The sequence below is a fragment of the Blastocystis hominis genome (genome assembly GCF_000151665.1).
Source record: "Blastocystis hominis, Singapore isolate B (sub-type 7) whole genome shotgun sequence assembly, scaffold_3".
NCBI classification, from domain to species: Eukaryota; class Bigyra; order Opalinata; family Blastocystidae; genus Blastocystis; species Blastocystis hominis.
The window spans coordinates 814,125-832,299 of record NW_013171838.1 but is presented as its reverse complement, the minus strand read 5'-3'; the positions used below and the strand labels follow the sequence as shown (position 1 = coordinate 832,299).

Here is an 18,175-nt window from a genome sequence, read left to right as displayed (position 1 = left end):
GCCTGAAGATCGAAGAGTGGAAAAGGAAGATCTTGTTTCCTGGCTTAGTAAGTTCAGTCAACTTTTTACTTAATTTGTTTTTTATTTGAGCAACTGCTGTTTGTTGTGAATTTATAAATTATCTATCTTCTATTTGACTCTTTGGGTAGGTAATGCTCTCTTTTCCCTCCATTTGTCTTGAATTTATGGAATTTGTTGAATTTTGCTATTTTGCTAAATCAATTCTAATTCTATTTAGATTGACTTGCCTTTGTTGCGGTTTTTTGGATTGATGAAACGCAACTGGAAGGAATTGAAAGAAATCAATAATTCGAAGAGTTCTTCTTCAATTGACACCTGTTCCAGCAATGAACTAGAGATGCAAAACCGATTGAATAGTTTGAAGGAAAAGAAGGTTCAGCTGAATTCCCTATCAAGTCCAGATAGTGGAAGCACTCTTGCTGATTCCATTGGGTTTCAAAAGGAAGATGCACAATCGTTGAAACTGAACGAGGCTGGAGATCTCTCGACTGTTTTATCTTCTATTAAGCATAACACTCTCCCGATCACTCCGAATGGGAAAGAGACTGTGACAAGTGTTCAAAGTTCTGTTCCTTGTTGTCATGGCAAAAGGAAATCAAAATTGGATTCTCCCTATTCAGGATCAGAGAAAGAAGAAGAAGAAGAAGAAGAGTGCGAACTGATCTCTCACAGAGTACTGTTTAGCTACAAATCGGTATTCATCAAGAGTATTGTGGATATTACAGAAGAGGACAAAGTTTGGATTGACACTGCTTATCATATAGAATCGTGTTGTGAAAAGACGAAAGTTGAACGATAGTGTGATCAACTTTTATATGAATTATCTAGTCACGCGCTATATCTACGATCAGCTGCTCATCCAAGGTTTTTCCGAACAAGAAGTAAACTCCATGTTTGTAGAAGGACAATACAAACAAAAGAATAACACGCCTGTATTCATTTCGAACATTGTAAATCAATTTTCCGTTTTCTCCACCTTTTTCTATCCTGTTTTGAACCAGTTTTACAAATCACACGACGAAAAATCGCTCAACAAAATTCGAAAGTGGGAGGGCCAAAACAATCTTTTCGCTCACGATTTTGTTTTGATTCCTCTTTACGAATTGTCAACCCTTCTCTTTTAGATTTATCCATAGACATCACTTTTCCCTTGCTCTTCTCTGCTATCCAAATAAACTTGCGGAATACATTCGTGACAAGCGAATCGTGAACGGTGTTGATTATTTCAAAGGGTCCATCGAACCCACACAGAACAATTCCACAAACGACAAACTTGTTTTATCTTATGTTTCTTTCCTTATGAATCTAGCCCTGCATCTTGATTTTGGACTCGCTTGAATCGTCTTGCTCCAGTGAAGCCGATGTGATTCGATCATTTCTCTCCATTTCTCTTCAAGAATTCCTCCACGTTCCTTGTGTTCTTACCGATATTCAACTTCCTCAGATTTGTCCCGCGGTTTCACAACAACGAAACTACGTGGATTGCGGTTGTTATGTGCTCGGGTTTGTGCAAGCGATTTTAAACAACATGACTGAAGTAAATCTTGTCGGCAATGCGCAATTGGTTAAAGAGAATGCGAATCAGTTGTTCTCGTGGTTGAAACTGCCGAGGAATTCGATTCGAACACTCCGAAGTCGCATTGTTCAAACCATTCAAAAACTCACGAAGACGACAGGCGCCGACGAGTTTTCGGTGGAATCATCTGATAGTTCTGACGTGGAAGAGATTCAACAACCCGAAAAGGAATCGATTTTGCCAGCAAAACAAATGAATGATTCGAATTCATCATCCAAAAGTGTGGATATCACGCGCCCATCGCCCAAGATTCTAACGGACATGCATCCGTCAATCAAATCACCTACCCATCCTCCCTCAGATAATGGAATTCCAGAAATAGTCCAGAAGATTCCACCGGAGAAAGAAGAGAAGAATGAAAAGAAAGGTCTTTCATTGTTTGATTTGCGTCCAAACCGCCCAGTCCTTTCTCATTCCATCGCTTCGAACGTTTCGAACGCTTCCAACGCTTCGAAAATGAAAGTGGAGAAAGTAAGGCCGATTCCTGGCATTGACGCACAATCCTCAAAACCAAAGCGAACCCAGTAGAGAATCAAGAAAAAACTAGTCATCTTGTAACTTATTAATCGAATTCTGCCTGCTTAGTTGTTTGCTTGTTTGTTTGTTTGTCAATTTGTTTATCCATCAAACACTTCAAAATAACAATCGTTCCACCATTCCTTCGCATTGACTTTCCTTCTCCACAGAGAACGGAAGCACCGTTTTGATCCGCCTCAAACACTCGCAGCAATCCTCAAAGCAAGCGTTCAAATCGCGTAACCGCGGCGCACACAACAAATAAAAATCATCACTCGACAGCTCGCAATTCTCCAAAATCGCTTCCTGACTCGGTTTCCTCCGCGCCTCCATCAACTTCCACACTGCTTCCACGCACGATCGCCACAATCTCACCACCAATTGATTGATTTCTCGAGGCACCGCCTGTCCCAATCGCTCGATTCGCGACTGCAGCACACGCAGACAGGGAAGCAGCAGCCGATTCACATCCGCTTGGTACTCGGCTTCCGTTCCTTCCGACAAACTCAGCAGCAATCGCTGCAGCAAATTCAACTCATTCAGCAACGCGTGCGGCTCGTTCGCCTTTTCCACCTCCTCCAGAATCGCGGCGATCGCGTAGAGAAGCACGCGCTGCTTCGCCTGCCGCACCATCAGCGTTAACCACGGGAGAATCCCCGCTTCCGCCACCAATTTGCGAGTCACCGCGGGAATGGCGACGAGCCGTTGAAGAATCGCAATGACGACTTTCTGGATGTAAGCGTCGGTGCGAGAAGAAAGAGCGAGCGATTGGAGCTCGGGGAAGACGTGGCGACGCGCGAGAATGTGGAAATCGCGCTTGGTTTGAACGCCTCGAAGGATGTATCGCATGCACCAGCCGCGAAGTTGGCGGTAATCGAGGCTTTCGGTGGCGAGAAGCTTCTCGAAGAGAGGCGTATCGAAGAGATAAAAGACGGGGTGAGAGAGCCAGAAGCGACTAATGACGGAATAGAGAGGGTTTTCGGGGCGTTGGAGAATGTAGATGGATTCGTTGACGAAGGAAGCGATGAGGGAGGGAAGGCGAAGTGCAGGATTGATGATGGAGTTCTGGAGCTTCAAGAAAAGCATGAGGATTTGTTTCTGCTCGAAGAAGGAAGCGTCGATGACGAGATCGACGAATCGTTGAAGCAAACAACTCGCTGTCTGTCGAATGATTTGATTCTCTGAAGTCAGACACGCGATTAAATAGCCAGCAACGCCATGAGCCAGATAAGCCTGCACGTTCACGTGGTCTTGGTAGAGATAATAGTGGAGAAGCGGCAGATAGAACGAAGGATCCACCACCATCACGCAGTCGCGCGAATCCAACGAAAACGAAAAGGGAGTGTGGAGAAGCGCGTCGAGGCAGTCGATCGAAGGATCGAACTGCGCCTTGCCCTGTTTCGAGTCTGTTAAATCCACGCTGTTTCGACGTTTCTCCTCCTGCATTTCGAGCCGATTTCGCTCCTCTTTTTCCTCCTCATCCTCGTTGTCTTTCCATTCAATTCCTTCATTCTCGCCATTCTCCTCATTCTCCGTTTCTCCTTTTTCTCCTTTTTCTCCGTTTCCTCCTTTTTCTCCGTTTCCTCCATCCTCGATCTCCATTTTCTCCTCTTCTCTCCATTCCCGCGGGAAATGCTCCACACTCTTCCGCAGCCGCAGTCCGCTCACCGCTTCCAGCATCCACGTGCTCGCTCTCTGCACCGTTCCATTCGAATTCATCGGCGCGAAGCTTCCAAACAGATAGCCGACGTCCTCCAACGCGAACACGCCGGCGAGGTCCAGCGCTCGGAAGGTGGCGCGAAGCAATCGGTCCTGCGGAGACAGCGAGCAGCCGTACATCGAAAGCAGCCGCGTGAAGAGCGCAGCCGAGCAATCCTGCGGCGAGAGATTGATGAGTTGCGTCAGAAGAGAGATGAATCGATAGGAGAAGGAGCGCGTCTCGGCGATTCCATCGAATTCCAGCCAGCGTTTGCGGTACTCCGCGTCGGAATGAGCGGTCATTTCCTCCGCGGCGCGTCGAATCATCGCGTCGAACTGCGAGTGCGTCGTCAGCAGCGTCAGCAAATGCCCCGCGGAGGCTTCGGGGATCGCCAGCTCCGCTCGCACCGCCGTTTCGACCAGCCGCGTCAGCAGCGCGATGGCCGCGGCATCGCCGAGTCGGTTGCGAAGCAGCGTGCGAACCAACCGCGCGTAGAGCTCGGGCTGCTTGCGGAGCACCTGCTCCAGCGCGGATTTGTGCGCGTCGCACGCCTCCAAAACCAGCAGAACGCATTGGGGAGAGGCGATTGGCTCGTCGGCCGCGGCCTGCGCGGCGGTTTTTCCGATGGCTTGGAGAGAGCGGAGCAAGACGATGGCGATGGCGCGGTCCGCGTCGGAGGCGAGGGAGGCGGCGGCGAGGAGAGCGCGGAGGCGGTCGGTTTGGAGGACGGAGGCGTGGAGCGCCTGCTTGCAGAGCGAGGGAATGTCGAGCTGGGCGAAGACGGAGTGAAGGGCAGGGAGCTGCGTGAGGCGATGAAGGAGGCGGAACTGGGAAGGAGAGACGTCGGAGAGGGCGAGGGAGTGGAGAAGGTCCTGGAGGAAGGGAGAGGATTGGAGAGCGGACAGGGAGGCAGCCAGAGAGGACGAGCGAGCGAGGCAGATCTCCACGAGAGCTGCGAGCTCGGCGAAGAAGGAGGCGTAGAAGGGAGACTGCGAGAAGGCGGTTAGAGAGGAGAGGAACGAGGAGTGGAACGCGGGCTGCAGCTGGAGAACCAGACGAAGCAGATTGCGGTAGAGAGCGTCGTCGAAATGGGAGAAACAGGCGTCCAAGAGACTGGAAGGCAGCAGAGCGACGACGTCCGCGCTGTACGAATCAACCAGCGGATGCAGCGCGTCGAAGAGCAGCTTCGCCGCGAGCGGCACGCGCGGCAACGCGTCCAGCAGCGAGGAGAGCAGCGTCGAATCGAGCGGAAGGGTCCACGGCTGCTGGGCCTTGCCGAGCTGCGCGAGAATGGCCGGGTCGTCGGCACGCTCCAGAATGAACGACACGACGGCGATTTTCTCCTCGGCGAAGAGCACGGGCTGCAGCAAGGTGAGCGCGAGAACGGCGACGGGGCTTTCCAGATGATGGAGAAGCAGTTCGGCGAGGGAGCGATCGAACTGATGCGCGGCTGCCTTCGCAGGGAGCTCGAAGAGATGCGTCAGAAGCGCGGGGGCCGCGGTGCGGGGCGCGAGCCAGAGCGAAGAATACGCGGGCTGCAGCGACAGTGCGAGCAGAGACGCGAAATCGGCGTCGGAAACGCGCGACTGCCAGAGCGAGGCGAGCGAGGCGTCGCAGAAAAGACTCGAAAAGAGGAGCGACTGAGCGGCGGCGGGGGAGAGAAAGCGTGGATTGCGCGAGGCGAGCCAGTCGGTGTCGTGGAGGATGGCGAGGAGCATGAGAAGGAGCTCGTTCTCGACGTTGGCGGTGCGTTCGGCGAGGAATCGAAGCGTGGAGAGGAGAGATTCGGAGTGGAGCGGAGAGCCGGCGAAGGCGAAGACGAGACTGAGGAGAGGTTGAGAGGGAACCAAGGGCTCGATCTGCTCGCGGAGAAGAGCGTGGTGTTGGACGGAAGCGAAGAGAGAAGCGGCGGCGGCGTCCCAGGAAGCTTGTAAGGAGGCGACGGTGGACTGGATATCGATTTGATAGACAGAGAGGGAGGAAGAAGAAGAGACGGATTGGGAGAAGGACTGGGGGTCGGACCAGAACGAAACGATGCGCTGGAGCGTCTGCAGCACTTCGTCGCTCAGCTTGTAGCCCAGAAGCTTGGTTCCCGTGGTTCCAGTGGATTTGTTTGATTCATTTGATTCATTCATTCCATTCGCTTTTTCTTTTTCTTTTTCTTTTTCTTTTTCTTTTTCTTTTTCTTTTTCTTCTTCGCCCATGGCCTCGCGAATGTATCGCTGCGTGAGCGAGAGAACGGAGGGCACCACCGACGGATTCGACAGCAGCAAAAGCTGCGTGAGCCACAGCAGCTGGAAGGGGGATCCCACAGTTTTGGGCTTGAAGAGAGACCACAAAAAGGCGTGGTAAAAGAGCGGGGTTTCTTCGTGGAACGCATGGTTCCGCGTGAGGAACACAAGACGCTGCCGCATCAAATCCTGCACACTATCCGCGAAATAAGGAATCATTCCGGGAGTCAGCGTGCGAAGCACGAAATGAAGGAACGCCTCAGCGAACGGAATCCCCGCGAGTAATCCCAATTCCCGCAGAATCGTCAGCAGAAGCGACTCGATGCGACTCACCATCGTCTTGTGGTTGTTTCGTTCGGGCAGAACCGCGGTTAAGAGAGCGAAAAGCGGGCGAATGGGGGGCTTTCCAACGAGAAGCGTGTGTCCGAGCGACGGCGCCAATTGGATGAGAAAGGAAAGCAGAGAGAGGGAGAGCGACTCGGGAACGGAGAAGAGAAAGACCGTGTCGTTGATGGGCGTGAAGAGAGGCAGGATATCCGGGTGGTAGTGCGTGATATCGATGTGGAACAGGCTGATTTGATGCACCAACAACGTCGTGATGCGCTGCAACATCGTGAGAAGAGTGGGAACCGGACTTCCCGCCGCTTTTTCTTCGCCCTCCTCGCCGCCCTCGGCGTCCTCCACCTCCATCCCGCCAATCTGCAGGTTCATCGTCTCCGTCGTGGGCGTTTCCTTCTTCACCTCGCCCTCCAGCGGCTTTTTCTCAATGGCAAAAATCGTGACTTTTTTGAAAAGACTCAGCTCGCTGTCCAGAGACGGCAGCAACGCCATGTAATGCTTCAAGAACGGCTGAGCCTTCTCCATCGATCCGTACAGCTCCCACCCCACCCATCGCAGCCGTTTCATCAGCTCCTGGATCAGTTCCGCGGTTTTTAGCATCACATTGGGGGTCGTGGAGCTCAATCCCTTCGCCAACATCTACAACAAATCGGCCCGATTTCTGGACTCTACAGCGCGGGAAATCGATTCGGGCATGAGCCAGGTGTGCAGCTGCTCGAAGAAAGCGTCCCCGATGCCGGTTTGGCTGGCGGTGTAGGCGTCAGAAGGCAGCGCGAGCGGCAATCGCAAGACTTCGATGAGGAAATCGATGGTGTGGAACCAGACCTCCGAGTCCCGCGGGTCCAAAATCCAGTGGATCAGCGCGCGAGACTGGCTCCGCTCGACGACCATGGCGGGTTCCCCGTTTCCCCGGTTGCTGGCGGTAGAGGAGGCGTTGGCGGGTTGGGAATCGGCGAAGAGAAGGAAGAGAACCTCGGGGTGAACGCGAAGAATGGCGAGGTAAAGCGAGCGGTCGAAGGCAAATCGGAAAGGATTCAGCACGGAGAGCACGCGGAAGATCATCGTGGGCACGTGCGAGGCGAAGGAGAACGTGGAGAGCGCGTCGTAGAGGCAGCACGGGCTCTTGGCGAAGAGGCTGCGCACGAAGACCGCGAGCTCGGCGTCGGGAGGAAGCGACTGGCAGGCGGAGAGAAGCGAGCTGAGCACGTCCCAGGAGAAGAATTCGCGCTTCATGCGGAGGGAGAGAAGCGAGCTGCTGAGCACGTGGCTCCGGAAGAGAGAGAGGAGCTAGAGAGAAACGAGGAAAAGGGGAAACCTCGTGGAGGAGATGGCCACGGTCGGAGGAAAGGCGGGAAAGAAGCGCGGAAATGACGTCTTGGCGAAGAAGAAGCTGCTTCCCCGTCTGCTGAGGGTCTTCGTGGATCACCGTGGCGATCCAGAGACTCACGCGGTAGCGAGTTCGCTGCGATTGGATCATGACCGGAAGGTCGGCGATCGATTCCAGCGGAATCTTGCGATTTGTGAGTTGGACGGCTGCCGCGCCAACGAAGGCGATGGAACGAAGGAGGATGCATACGCTGTTGATGGAATCGATGTTTTTGGAGAGAAGAGCTCCTTGGAGATCGTCATTTCGGTTCTTGAGAATGGAAATGCACAAATCCCTTTTTGTTTGTTCGTCTGCATATCGAATCACCTCCGCAACCGCCTCAAAAACGGAAAGCAAGCAAGGTCGCTGATAATCCTAGAATTTCACTTTACTATCGAAAACAGCGTACTCCGTGCAAATTGTCCCAAATATCAAACAGCTCCTGGAACTTTGGAGACGATTTCATGTACTCGGTCAGAAGGCACGATTCGGACTCGATAGAAACTCCCTTCTGACGCAGTCGATTGCAATCGCTAATAAGCGTACGGAGTCCTACCAGTCACTACGAAACTCGCTCCCCCCACCTCCATTCACTCTCTCCTCCTGCTGACAGGTAATATCAAGCAGAAAAGTCTTTAAATTCATTTTATGGAAGCGCTCCTAGCTGTATTTGGCGCTTTCTCGACCCAAATCCGCCTTCCTCAAAACCTCCAAATTCCCGTTTCCAAACAAACAACGCAATGCACACCTTTGCTCGCCATGCCTCTCGCGAAATTTTTATTCTTACGATCCTTGTTCCGCCGTCCAGGCATTTTCCCGTGGAACTGATACGAGAATTGTCGGAATGCCTCCTTCGTGGTGAGCAGACGCCCGTTCTTATCGCGGTGTTCCAGCGTAAATCCGCCTATTTCTCTGCAAAACCCCATCCCTACTTTCCTCATTCGATGATCTGATCACCGTGTCATTCCGCCGTCCGTAGGCTTCTTCCTCCACGTCTTCCACCTTCTGCGCGCGCAGATACTTCAGCGCGTCTCCCAGGCCTCGGCCCAGCCGTGGCTGCTCGAAGAAGTCCTCCATTTCCTCCGACTCCGATTCGCTTTTTTCCGCCGATTTTTGGACCTGCGAAATGATTGGCTGATCGGAGAGAGCCGTTTTCGATTCGGCTGCATTGGGGGGTTCCACAGTTTCCCCGGTTTCCCCGGTTTCTCCAGTGGTTTGCGTTTGATGCGTTTGTTGCGTTTGTTGGTCGTTTGGTTCGGTTTCTTGCGGTTTCTCCGTTTCCCCGATTTGTTTCTCCGTTTCCCTGATTTGTTTCTCGCGCTCCTGCTCGGCCATGACGGATTTGAATCGCTTGCAGAACTCATTCACACGATCCACATCGCTCTCCTCCTTCCCCGTTTCCCCTTTTTCAGTTTCCCGCTCCATGGCGATGCGTTTCGCCATTTCCTCGGGCGAGTTTCTCCGTTTCCCCAGCACAACGCGGCGAGCGCGCAGCAGCCAATCAGAGAGCACGCCGTCCTCGACGGGTTCCTCCCCGCGGGACTCGCCTCGCAACTCGCGGTTCTTGGCCTCCTCCTTGGCGCGCGCCTTGGCGAAGCCCCGCTGTCGCTCGGCGGCCTCCTCGGCGTCGATGAGTCCGCGCGCGGCGAGCGACCGCGCAGACCGCGAGGCCCGATCGCCGTCCTCCAAAGCATCCAGCTCCTCCAGGGCGTGCAGAGCGCTCACAGGGCTTACAGGGTTCACAGCGTTCACAGGGCTCACAGCGTTCACAGGGCTCACAGGGTGCAGAGAAGAAGGGGAGGAGGAGGAGTGATCGGGGTTTGAAGATAAGGAGTGATCGGGGTTTGAGGAGAAGGAGGATAAGTGGGATTTGCTCAAAGACTCAGAATTGACCAACTTGGATTTGCCTTGTTTCTCGGCATTTCCCGATGACTCAGAATTGCCCAGTGACTCAGAATTGCCCAGCTTGAATTTTCCCGATGACTCGGCATTTCCCAGTTTCTCAGCATTTCCCGATGACTCGGCATTGCCCGGTTGGTCGGGCTTTTCCGGCTGGGCTTGTCGCACGCGTCGGACTCGCTTGCGTTTCTTTTTGAACTGGGCCATTTCCTCGGTGGAATAATAATCCGACGCCACGCGTTTCGACGAATCCAAGCTCTGCAGCAGCGCCGACAGATCCTTCCGCGGGGATGACCCCGATTTCGCTTCCGCGGGGATCGACGCCGTCGACGCGGCCTCGCCCGTTCCCGCGGTTTTTGCTCCCGTCTGCTCGTGTTTCGCGGTTATCGGGTCGGAATTGGGGGCGAGTCGGAAGAAAACTTCGCTCTTGGGTTTCTACATGGAAGAAAACCGCGGTTCTGACCTCGTCGTACTGCGGAAGGATTCGGTCGTCGGGCGTGAAGCCGGGATCGAACTCGTCGTCGTCGTAGCCCGTGTATCTACGTCCCAGTTCCCCGGTTTCCCTACATCGGGAGTTTCGCTCGCTCGCGCAGCCGGTTCAGTTCCTTCTGTTTTTCCGCGGTTACCAGCTCCACGCTCTCCAGCACGTCCTCCACTTCCGCGGGATTGCCCTGTGCGTCGAACAGCGGCGCATCCTACCCTCGAGTTTCCCCGTTTCCCCCTACTCGCAGCGTCAGAACCGTATCTCCCTCCGCGAAATCCGTCTTCGCGTGACCGACTTTCATTCCCGCCAACGCTCTTTCCACCTCCTTCGTTGCCGCCAATTTCTTCGCCTCCGCGTCCTCCGCTTCGTGGTCCAGCGCCTCCATCGCTTCGTCCTGCTTCGCCTCGCTCTGCGCCAACTACACGGTCAATTTTCTCTTGTTTTATAAAGGGTACCCAATCATTTAGGGACATGTTTTGGTACTCTTTCGATAATATGTCCCCTAACCCTTTCCCTTGCAAATGGGCCAGCGATTCACGCTCGCGACGTTGTCGGCTCTGCTCCAATTTGGCGCGGATTTCTTCTTCGCGACGGCGTTTCTCCATGTCGATGACCACGTAGCCCTCCGCGTCGACGGTCCCTTCGGCTGTGGCTTGGGAGTCTGCAGGCGCGGCGGTTTCTTCGAGTGGCGGCAAACCGAGTTTCGCGCGCAATTTGTTGGTCTCTTCCACCGATAAGGAGATCTCGTCGCCTTGCTGAGAGGGCTTCGGAGCGGGGCTATCCACTTCTAATGGGGGAAGGCCCAGACTGGCACGCAGCTTGTTGGTTTCCTCGACGGACATGGAGATCTCGCCATTCGATTCCTCCACTTTGAATTTGGATTTGAAATCTTGTTTCTCTTTTGGGGTAGCACGCGATCGGGAATGCTCGGGAGAGCGGGATCGGCTTGGGGAACGAGAACTGTAAGAATAGGAGTAGCTGGATGAACGGCTCGGCGAACGGGATCGCGAACTGCTGTAACTGCTATAGGATGGTGATCGGCTTCTTCTGCGAGAACTACGATGAGAATCTCGTTCTCTTCTGGAACGGCTCGATCGATGATACGATCGGCGACTCCTACATTCAATTCTATAACAGAATTTACTCAGAACGACTGCGACTCCGTCTGCGACTGGAATCTCGTCTCCGGCTCGAACTTCGGCTTCTACGATCTCTTCTTGACATAGATACCACGAGTCTGCTCTATCAAGCGATTTCTAGCCAAGGCAGCAAAAATGAAACTCCCAAGTATGAAAACAAACAAACAAGCAACAAAAAAACTTAAAAACCATTCCCTAAACAGACAAAAGGCACAGTGTGTGGTCTCCTAACTTCAACGGACGCAAAGCTGCGATTTCTTGGAGCGGCTCTGGCAGTTGAAACTGCGTGGAATGGGGGATTAAGATGCTCGCGCTTCGCAGCAAATCCGTCTTCTTTAGACTGTACACCAGCTCAAACAGAGAATGGTAAAGTTGATCCAGCTCCCGGAAGCTCTTGTATTGCTTCATGTAGATTGGTGGCTACATCGCAGCGTTCTCACGATTTTACGTTCGCTAGGATCACGATATTGTCGTGATAAGCCTCCTTGTTCATTTTAATCGCTTCGACAAGCAGCTCGGCGCGATGTTCAAAATCCCCCTGTGTAAACGTCAAATTCTACCAAGAATCGCGGGTTCCCCATTTCTACTTTCGGAATTACCACTTCTTCCACTTTCTGGTTGGCATCGCGTCGAAGTACATTTCGAATGTTCTGATCCGAGCAGAAAATCGCTCGATCCGCGATATCCGAGCTTAAAATCGCATAATCGCCTGCAGATCAGCGTTTTCTTTTCATCTCCCACGCATCAACGGTCCCTTTGCCGATTTCTCCGTTTCCACGTTCTCCACCAACCTCTCAAAACCCGATCGATCGTGACACGGCCAGAATTCGAACCTGTTCGCCACATCATGTCCATGCCTACCCATGTCGAAACTCTTTGAGCAGCCGCTTTCTCTGCAGATAGGGATAGTCTCGCTGAAGCAAACTGTGCATTTCGGCCGCGAGCACGCCCGACCCACAGAAGAAATCGAACATCAACATGTTGTTTCGGCGCAATAATCCCTTCCGAACCGAATCATAGCAAACTAAACAGAATAACCGCGGAACCTGTACGAGCCGCAGCGATCGTCTCTTTGAGAGGCGTTTCAGCGAGGTGTTGGCGATAGCCACGCGTGGATTGGAAGCCGCAATCGACGCTAATTGTGATTTTGTCGCCTCGAATCTGCGAAATGAGTGGAAACGAAAGGTGGAAACGAGGAAAAAGAGGTTTTTGGAATTGGGCTGGCGTGTGGTGGATACGGATTTGGCGAGTTGAGGGAGGGGAGAACGTTCTAGAATGATGGAATTGATGTCTCGTGGGAAGAACATGTTATTACGAATGATGGTCTAGGAGTGGAATGTGTGCCGTGGTTCTACAGTTCGAAGGGTTACGTTGTCGTTTTTCGTAATGTATTTCTCCCAGGGAATCTCGGATATACCGTTTTCGATTTCACGGGGATTGGAGACGATAAATGTGCTAATGCGCATTCGGACACTCTCTACAAGTTAAAGCCATCGCAAATGTCTACCTATGATTCGAGAACAGCACATCATGCGCCAAAACTGCTCTTTCTCCACTAATGATGATTCCACTATTCGTTTACCTACATTGCAATTCCACTCCTCCACTATAATCACGATATACACAGGTCGAACGGTTACAGACCTTTAGTTTCTCCAACTCATATTGCAGTAACGACTCCAGACCTATGTCCCAACAAAAATGATCTTTTCAAACCTGGAATCACTGTCGCCCAACAATGGAGCGATCTACGGAATCCCCTTTGTGATACCGAAATCATTCACTTGAGCGATGCCAGTACCAATTCTGGATTCAAGAATAGAGAAAGATGTGTATTTTTCTCTACATAACTGCCCTGCTTTTTATCGATTTACCTGGAACAATTGTTTGATTCATACAGAAATGATTGGTCTGCACTGATTAATAATAAGAACACATGCCAATACGATCACAAGACAGATTCAAAATCATCTTGTTGAGCTGAATGTCATTTCGATCACGCAATGTTTAAATTCTGAACTGATATCATGAGTAGATTCGCAGTATTGGAGAGGATTTCTTGAACGAGATGAAACCGATATCGGATCGTAAATCTTCGATCCAAAGTCTGATTACTTTTGTCCAGAATGGCCAACTACCAACCGGAATCATCCCATTGCAGAAGGACTTTCGAGAAGTCATTGTATTCATTTTTGTATGCAATAATGGTTAGGGGGAGTGTATTCGAGTTATTATCAATCATCAAAACGACCTTATCCCCATTGTGTTCGAGTTCTTGGAGGTTTTGCTTCAACAAACAGGCAAGGATTTTGGTGGAATTGCAAACAACCTCTATTCCTACTTGCTGGATTATTTAAATGACCCTTCTTGTTTTTCCCTCCAAACTGTTCATCGGTTTCTAAAGTTGTGCATTTTCAAGTGCAACTGTAGCCCACGCTTGATTACCGAGTTGTTACGCGTGACGCGCACGCTCAAAGCTTCCAGTCCTTTAATCCCCTGCTTCATCGAATATCTCCACTTTATTTGCAGCTACGAGCCAGACAGTCTTCGCATCATCCAAAACTCCCTCCAGCAACTCATCAACGAACTCGCGCAGCGAACTACCGGTGACAACCACAAAGCAATTCAGCAACTGAACGACATGTCCGATTTCCTTTTATTTCGTAACCTTCAGACTCCATCGCACTCTCCATAGACAGGCGATGCCATCTTCCACATTTGACTTTACATTTCAATCCGACCCTTCCTCTTCTTCTTCTTCTTCTTCTTCTTCCTTTTCTCTTTTTTCGTTTCGTTGCTTTTTCGTTCTTTGCTCCATTTGTGTGATTTGCTTCTTTACCTCGCTTTTCCTTCTCTTCCGCGTTCTTTCCTCTTTTCTCTTTCTTTATCGTAGCCAAGCCAATCCGAACCTGAAGAATCCACTTCCTCGCCCAATTTCGATTCCATTTCCAATGTACCACAATCGGTGCCCAAATTAATAAAACAAAACGACGACTGGGTCATTATCGATTCTTTCGAGCAAAAACCCGATCCACTCCCCATCCAGTTCGATGTCTTCGAGGAACCCCAAGAAAAGGAGAAATCGTGGAAATCGGAGAACATTGAAGTGGTAGAAAGTGGAAACGTGGAAGAGAACATCGTGGAAATCGTGTTGGATGAAGAGAATCAGGAGAATGGGGAAGGAGGTGTCGTGGTGGTAGTCGTTATGTTGATTTTGATGGCTTATGCGATTTGTATGCGATTGCAAACGATAACGAATAGATGTCATCATTAACAATGGAATGGGGTTCATGACCGGGAATCGATCTGCTGTGAATCCAGATGTATCAGAAATCTCGCATCTGTACGATAACTCATTTAAATACTAGTTGGTTTTGTACAATATGAATGTTTGTGAAAGACATGCTTACTTTTTCTTTAGTTTGACTTGATGCCAGGTTTTTTATGGTTGATTGGGTATGATAAGTAGTTCCTAGTGATTCCAATAACACTGTGGAGTATCGTTGCGGTGGTAAGCCATTTACTTGTCGTTTTGACTTGTAGGTTGCGGAAAGGTCGTAGTGTTCAACCCTCATGAGCCTATTCGTTGCAAAGAATGCTCCTATCGTATTGTCTACAAATCGCGAACGCAGAGATGTAGCCATATGTTTCCTACCTCTTTACATTTAGGCATTCAGTATGAGGCAAACTAGACATAAGACTTGTAGTTTAGATACATGTTTGTTCGATATACGTTGAAAATGAGGAAATAATTGGTTACGGAGTTGGTGCAATAGGTGGAGTGGAGCCAACCCATATTTCACTTTTTTGTTCTTCCATGAATTGTTTTGATTGTTTTGCTCATGTTTATGTATAGCTGTTGGTCAACAAGAACCTGGAGTGGAATATCGTTGCGGAGGTGAGTGGTTTTCCATTTTTGTTCTTTTTAGAATGTGGGAAGATCGTGAAGCTCAGCGCAAGTGACCCGATCTTTTGCGTATACTGTGGGTACCGAGTTGTTTTCAAATTGCCTATCAAGAATGGTTCGTGTTTGTTTGTGTGTCTAACGAAATAGAGAATCAGTACGAAGCAATTTAAGTCAATGTATACTCTGAAACAAGTTTTGTTTGTTTTCACTATACTACACTTGGCGGTTTGCTTGATTTTTTATAATTGATGTTTACTTCATCCGAATTCATAACGGTTCTTTTTACCGGAGGAAGAGTTGAGGGAGGTGGTGGCGGAGTTTTCTTTTTCTTGTTTGATTTTCTCTTTTGTTCTTGTACTTGTTCTTCCTGTTCGTTTTCCTGTTCGTTTTCCTTTTCGTGTTTTTTCTCTTGTTCTAATTTTGGTTCTTTCTCCTTGATTATCACTGGCAGCTTCTTCTTTTTCTTATGAGGGCAAATCTTACAGCAGAGCGAAAGTGCCCACAGCACCATCACTCCTACTACCAATATCACGATAATCGTAAACTTTGGCGTAATCACCGTGGTTTGCTCAGGCACATAAACCATTTTCACATCGCCTGTTACCACAAATGCGCCATCTGTGAGTTGCAGCTGAAGTGAATCGTTCAATCGATACATTGCTTTGTACGATAAGGATCCCAGAGCGAAGCTGATCGCGCTTAGACTTCCTTCCACGGTCACTTTACTGTTATCTCTCCCTTCTCCATAGTTTCCTGAGACCCATTTGAGCGGGTTCATTGGATCGTTCGTGGTGGAATTGATATAGAAGAGACCTGAAACAGTCGAGATTTTCAGTTCACAGAGTTGTGTATCATTATCGTAATCGATTAAAGTGATATTTTGAACTGGAACAGAATCATAAACTTTGAAATAGAGTTCAGAAGGTACTTTGAGAATAGGGATCGTGTTGTTATGAACAATATCAATAAGAAGTGTGTAGGACGGAGAAGAAACTCCCTTGTGGATAATGACATACTCTATCGAATCCATTGAGTTCCCAATATCTTTCCCATAAATAGTTTGGGATGGAGACGAAAAATAGAATTCGTGGCTACAATATTGCAGGATTTTATTATTTACGTTCTCAATGGTTCCATAGCGAGGCATTGCCACGATTTGCAACTCCACTTCGGAAGTCAAATCAGTTCCATTCGTTGAGACAATCGGTAGAGACAAATTTGTTTTCTCGTATTGATTGACCGACATCATTGAAAGTTGGGGAGATAAAGTATTGACACCAGTAAACCAATACGTTGTGATGTTGGATTCTAAGCCATGTATGTCTCCAACTACAAATTGAATGCTACAATTGTCTGACTGGAGTGAGTTTCCGATGAACCACACTTCAAACCGCGTGTTATTCAATATCATATCATTTGATAAATCAGAAATAGAGCAAATCGGCGAAATAGACAAAAAACGAGTATAAGCAGCGTCCCCATCACTATCTATCATTTCAATATCCACTATAGAGGAAGTATCGGTCGTGATATTGAACCAACAATCCCAAGTGATTGGAGGCTGGTTGACCCAGGCCACAAAAATCGAAATTGGAATCGGATTCGAAATGCCATAAGGATTCTCAACTTGTACAGTGAAGTTGGAATACTCAGTAGCGCTATATTCGTTGTATTCGGGTTGATAAAAGAGTGTTGTGGAGTTCAAAACGATTCCTTCAGGAGGACACGAATTAATGGGTTGCATGGTTGCATAAAAGAGTTGCCCTATAGGAGGAATGGAGCGAAGAATTATCTGAACCGTGTAGTTATCTACAAGATTTGTATTCGTATCCAAATTATAGTCTTGGATTAAAAGTTCAACGGGAAACACGCTGTTCATTGTCCCATGCACTTCTCGCTGTTTGATTGAAGCAAGAGATGGAGGGAGAAAGCAATTGTAATTGTAGATTACTTGGTCATAGGTGAGAGCGTGATCATAGAATCCGAAATAGTAAACTTCATTGTAGTACATAATTGATTCTGAGCCAGCATCTGTTCGAGACAATATCAGACGAGCACTTGCATTCCAATTGTTTAAGTCAATAGGATTTTGTGGATTCAATCCGATCGTAGTTCCGTTAATGTAGGCTGTGGCATAGGTTGCATTCTCAGATAGTTGAACAGTATATACAATATGAAGCAACTGTGCGTCATTGTTATGACTTGTTATAAACGAAGCATATTGATTATCAATAATGTGCAATAACAAATATGTACCACCAATCAGCAAGGAGAAAGATATATCCTCATAATGGTTTTCATCCATTTCATTTCCTCCGGTTATCAAAAACATATTCTCAGGATTTCTAGAAGGAGCAAGATAGTTTATCCACATTTCCACAGTTAACTCTTTCGTTTCATTGATCCTCTCCAAGATTCTTTCAAAAGTACCCGCGCTTTTTGCTGCAATACCGTTCTTTGCACGAATATTGCGATATCCACTTCGTTCAAGACACTCTGCAGATGCCATCTTTTGTAGATTTCCAAATGATGAGCCATTATTAAATGTATGCGGAATGAAATACCCATTTTCACACTCAGTCTGCGAAAATGTGTACTCAAACAACTGATGAGTATTGTTCCTATCTACAAACACTAAACCGGAGCATGCAGCAAGAACAAACCCAGCAATAAAAAACAACATTATTTTTATTTACAAGCAATAGATTACGGGAAAATAGAATCGCTAACTGATTGGTCAAAAGTCATACTGTCAAACTCTGTGTTTTATCTTGCTTTTCGTGGACTCTTTTTTGTTCTAGAACCCAGAACCAGTCTGTCGCAAAGAATCAGTGACTCTATTTCATAGTCCTTTGCTTCAAAGAATGCTTCTTTTTTGCCCGCTTTTTTGATATTCTTGTTATGCAACCTATTCTATCTCATCAGGGAACAGCACCAACACAGAATCTCTCTATCCTATTCCAATCTCCATCAAAAAAACACACCACACCCTTCAATT

General features: G+C 49.0%; 5 protein-coding genes; 1 reads left to right on the top strand and 4 right to left on the bottom strand.

The window, feature by feature from the left end:
• Window positions 1-2,230: 2,230 nt before the first annotated feature.
• On the bottom strand, window positions 2,231-6,655 carry GSBLH_T00003454001 (uncharacterized protein; the record flags this gene model as incomplete). Its single annotated transcript, XM_013042211.1, has 1 exon — window positions 2,231-6,655. The coding sequence occupies one exon, from the start codon at window positions 6,653-6,655 to the stop codon at window positions 2,231-2,233; it is 4,425 nt and encodes a 1,474-aa protein (XP_012897665.1).
• A 1,794-nt stretch (window positions 6,656-8,449) lies between these two features.
• Window positions 8,450-8,825, bottom strand: GSBLH_T00006656001 (uncharacterized protein; the record flags this gene model as incomplete). The annotated part of the gene is made up of 2 exons (XM_013042210.1): window positions 8,450-8,652; window positions 8,681-8,825. 2 exons carry the CDS (start codon window positions 8,823-8,825, stop codon window positions 8,450-8,452), a joined length of 348 nt encoding a protein of 115 aa, XP_012897664.1.
• A 1,257-nt stretch (window positions 8,826-10,082) lies between these two features.
• On the bottom strand, window positions 10,083-11,379 carry GSBLH_T00003453001 (uncharacterized protein; the record flags this gene model as incomplete). XM_013042209.1 has 2 exons in its annotated part: window positions 11,276-11,379; window positions 10,083-11,247 (listed from the first exon to the last, which is right to left on the bottom strand). Exons 1-2 carry the CDS (start codon window positions 11,353-11,355, stop codon window positions 10,083-10,085), a joined length of 1,245 nt encoding a protein of 414 aa, XP_012897663.1. The 5' UTR covers window positions 11,356-11,379.
• An 86-nt stretch (window positions 11,380-11,465) lies between these two features.
• GSBLH_T00006655001 (uncharacterized protein) lies at window positions 11,466-13,050 on the bottom strand (the record flags this gene model as incomplete). The annotated part of the gene is made up of 9 exons (XM_013042208.1): window positions 11,466-11,690; window positions 11,719-11,826; window positions 11,858-11,979; window positions 12,012-12,103; window positions 12,132-12,595; window positions 12,641-12,747; window positions 12,778-12,825; window positions 12,857-12,955; window positions 13,023-13,050. The coding sequence occupies 9 exons, from the start codon at window positions 13,048-13,050 to the stop codon at window positions 11,466-11,468; spliced, it is 1,293 nt and encodes a 430-aa protein (XP_012897662.1).
• Window positions 13,051-14,737: 1,687 nt separating this feature from the next.
• GSBLH_T00003452001 (uncharacterized protein) lies at window positions 14,738-15,008 on the top strand (the record flags this gene model as incomplete). XM_013042207.1 has 3 exons in its annotated part: window positions 14,738-14,781; window positions 14,814-14,906; window positions 14,940-15,008. The coding sequence occupies exons 2-3, from the start codon at window positions 14,844-14,846 to the stop codon at window positions 15,006-15,008; spliced, it is 132 nt and encodes a 43-aa protein (XP_012897661.1). The 5' UTR covers window positions 14,738-14,781; window positions 14,814-14,843.
• Window positions 15,009-18,175: the final 3,167 nt, after the last annotated feature.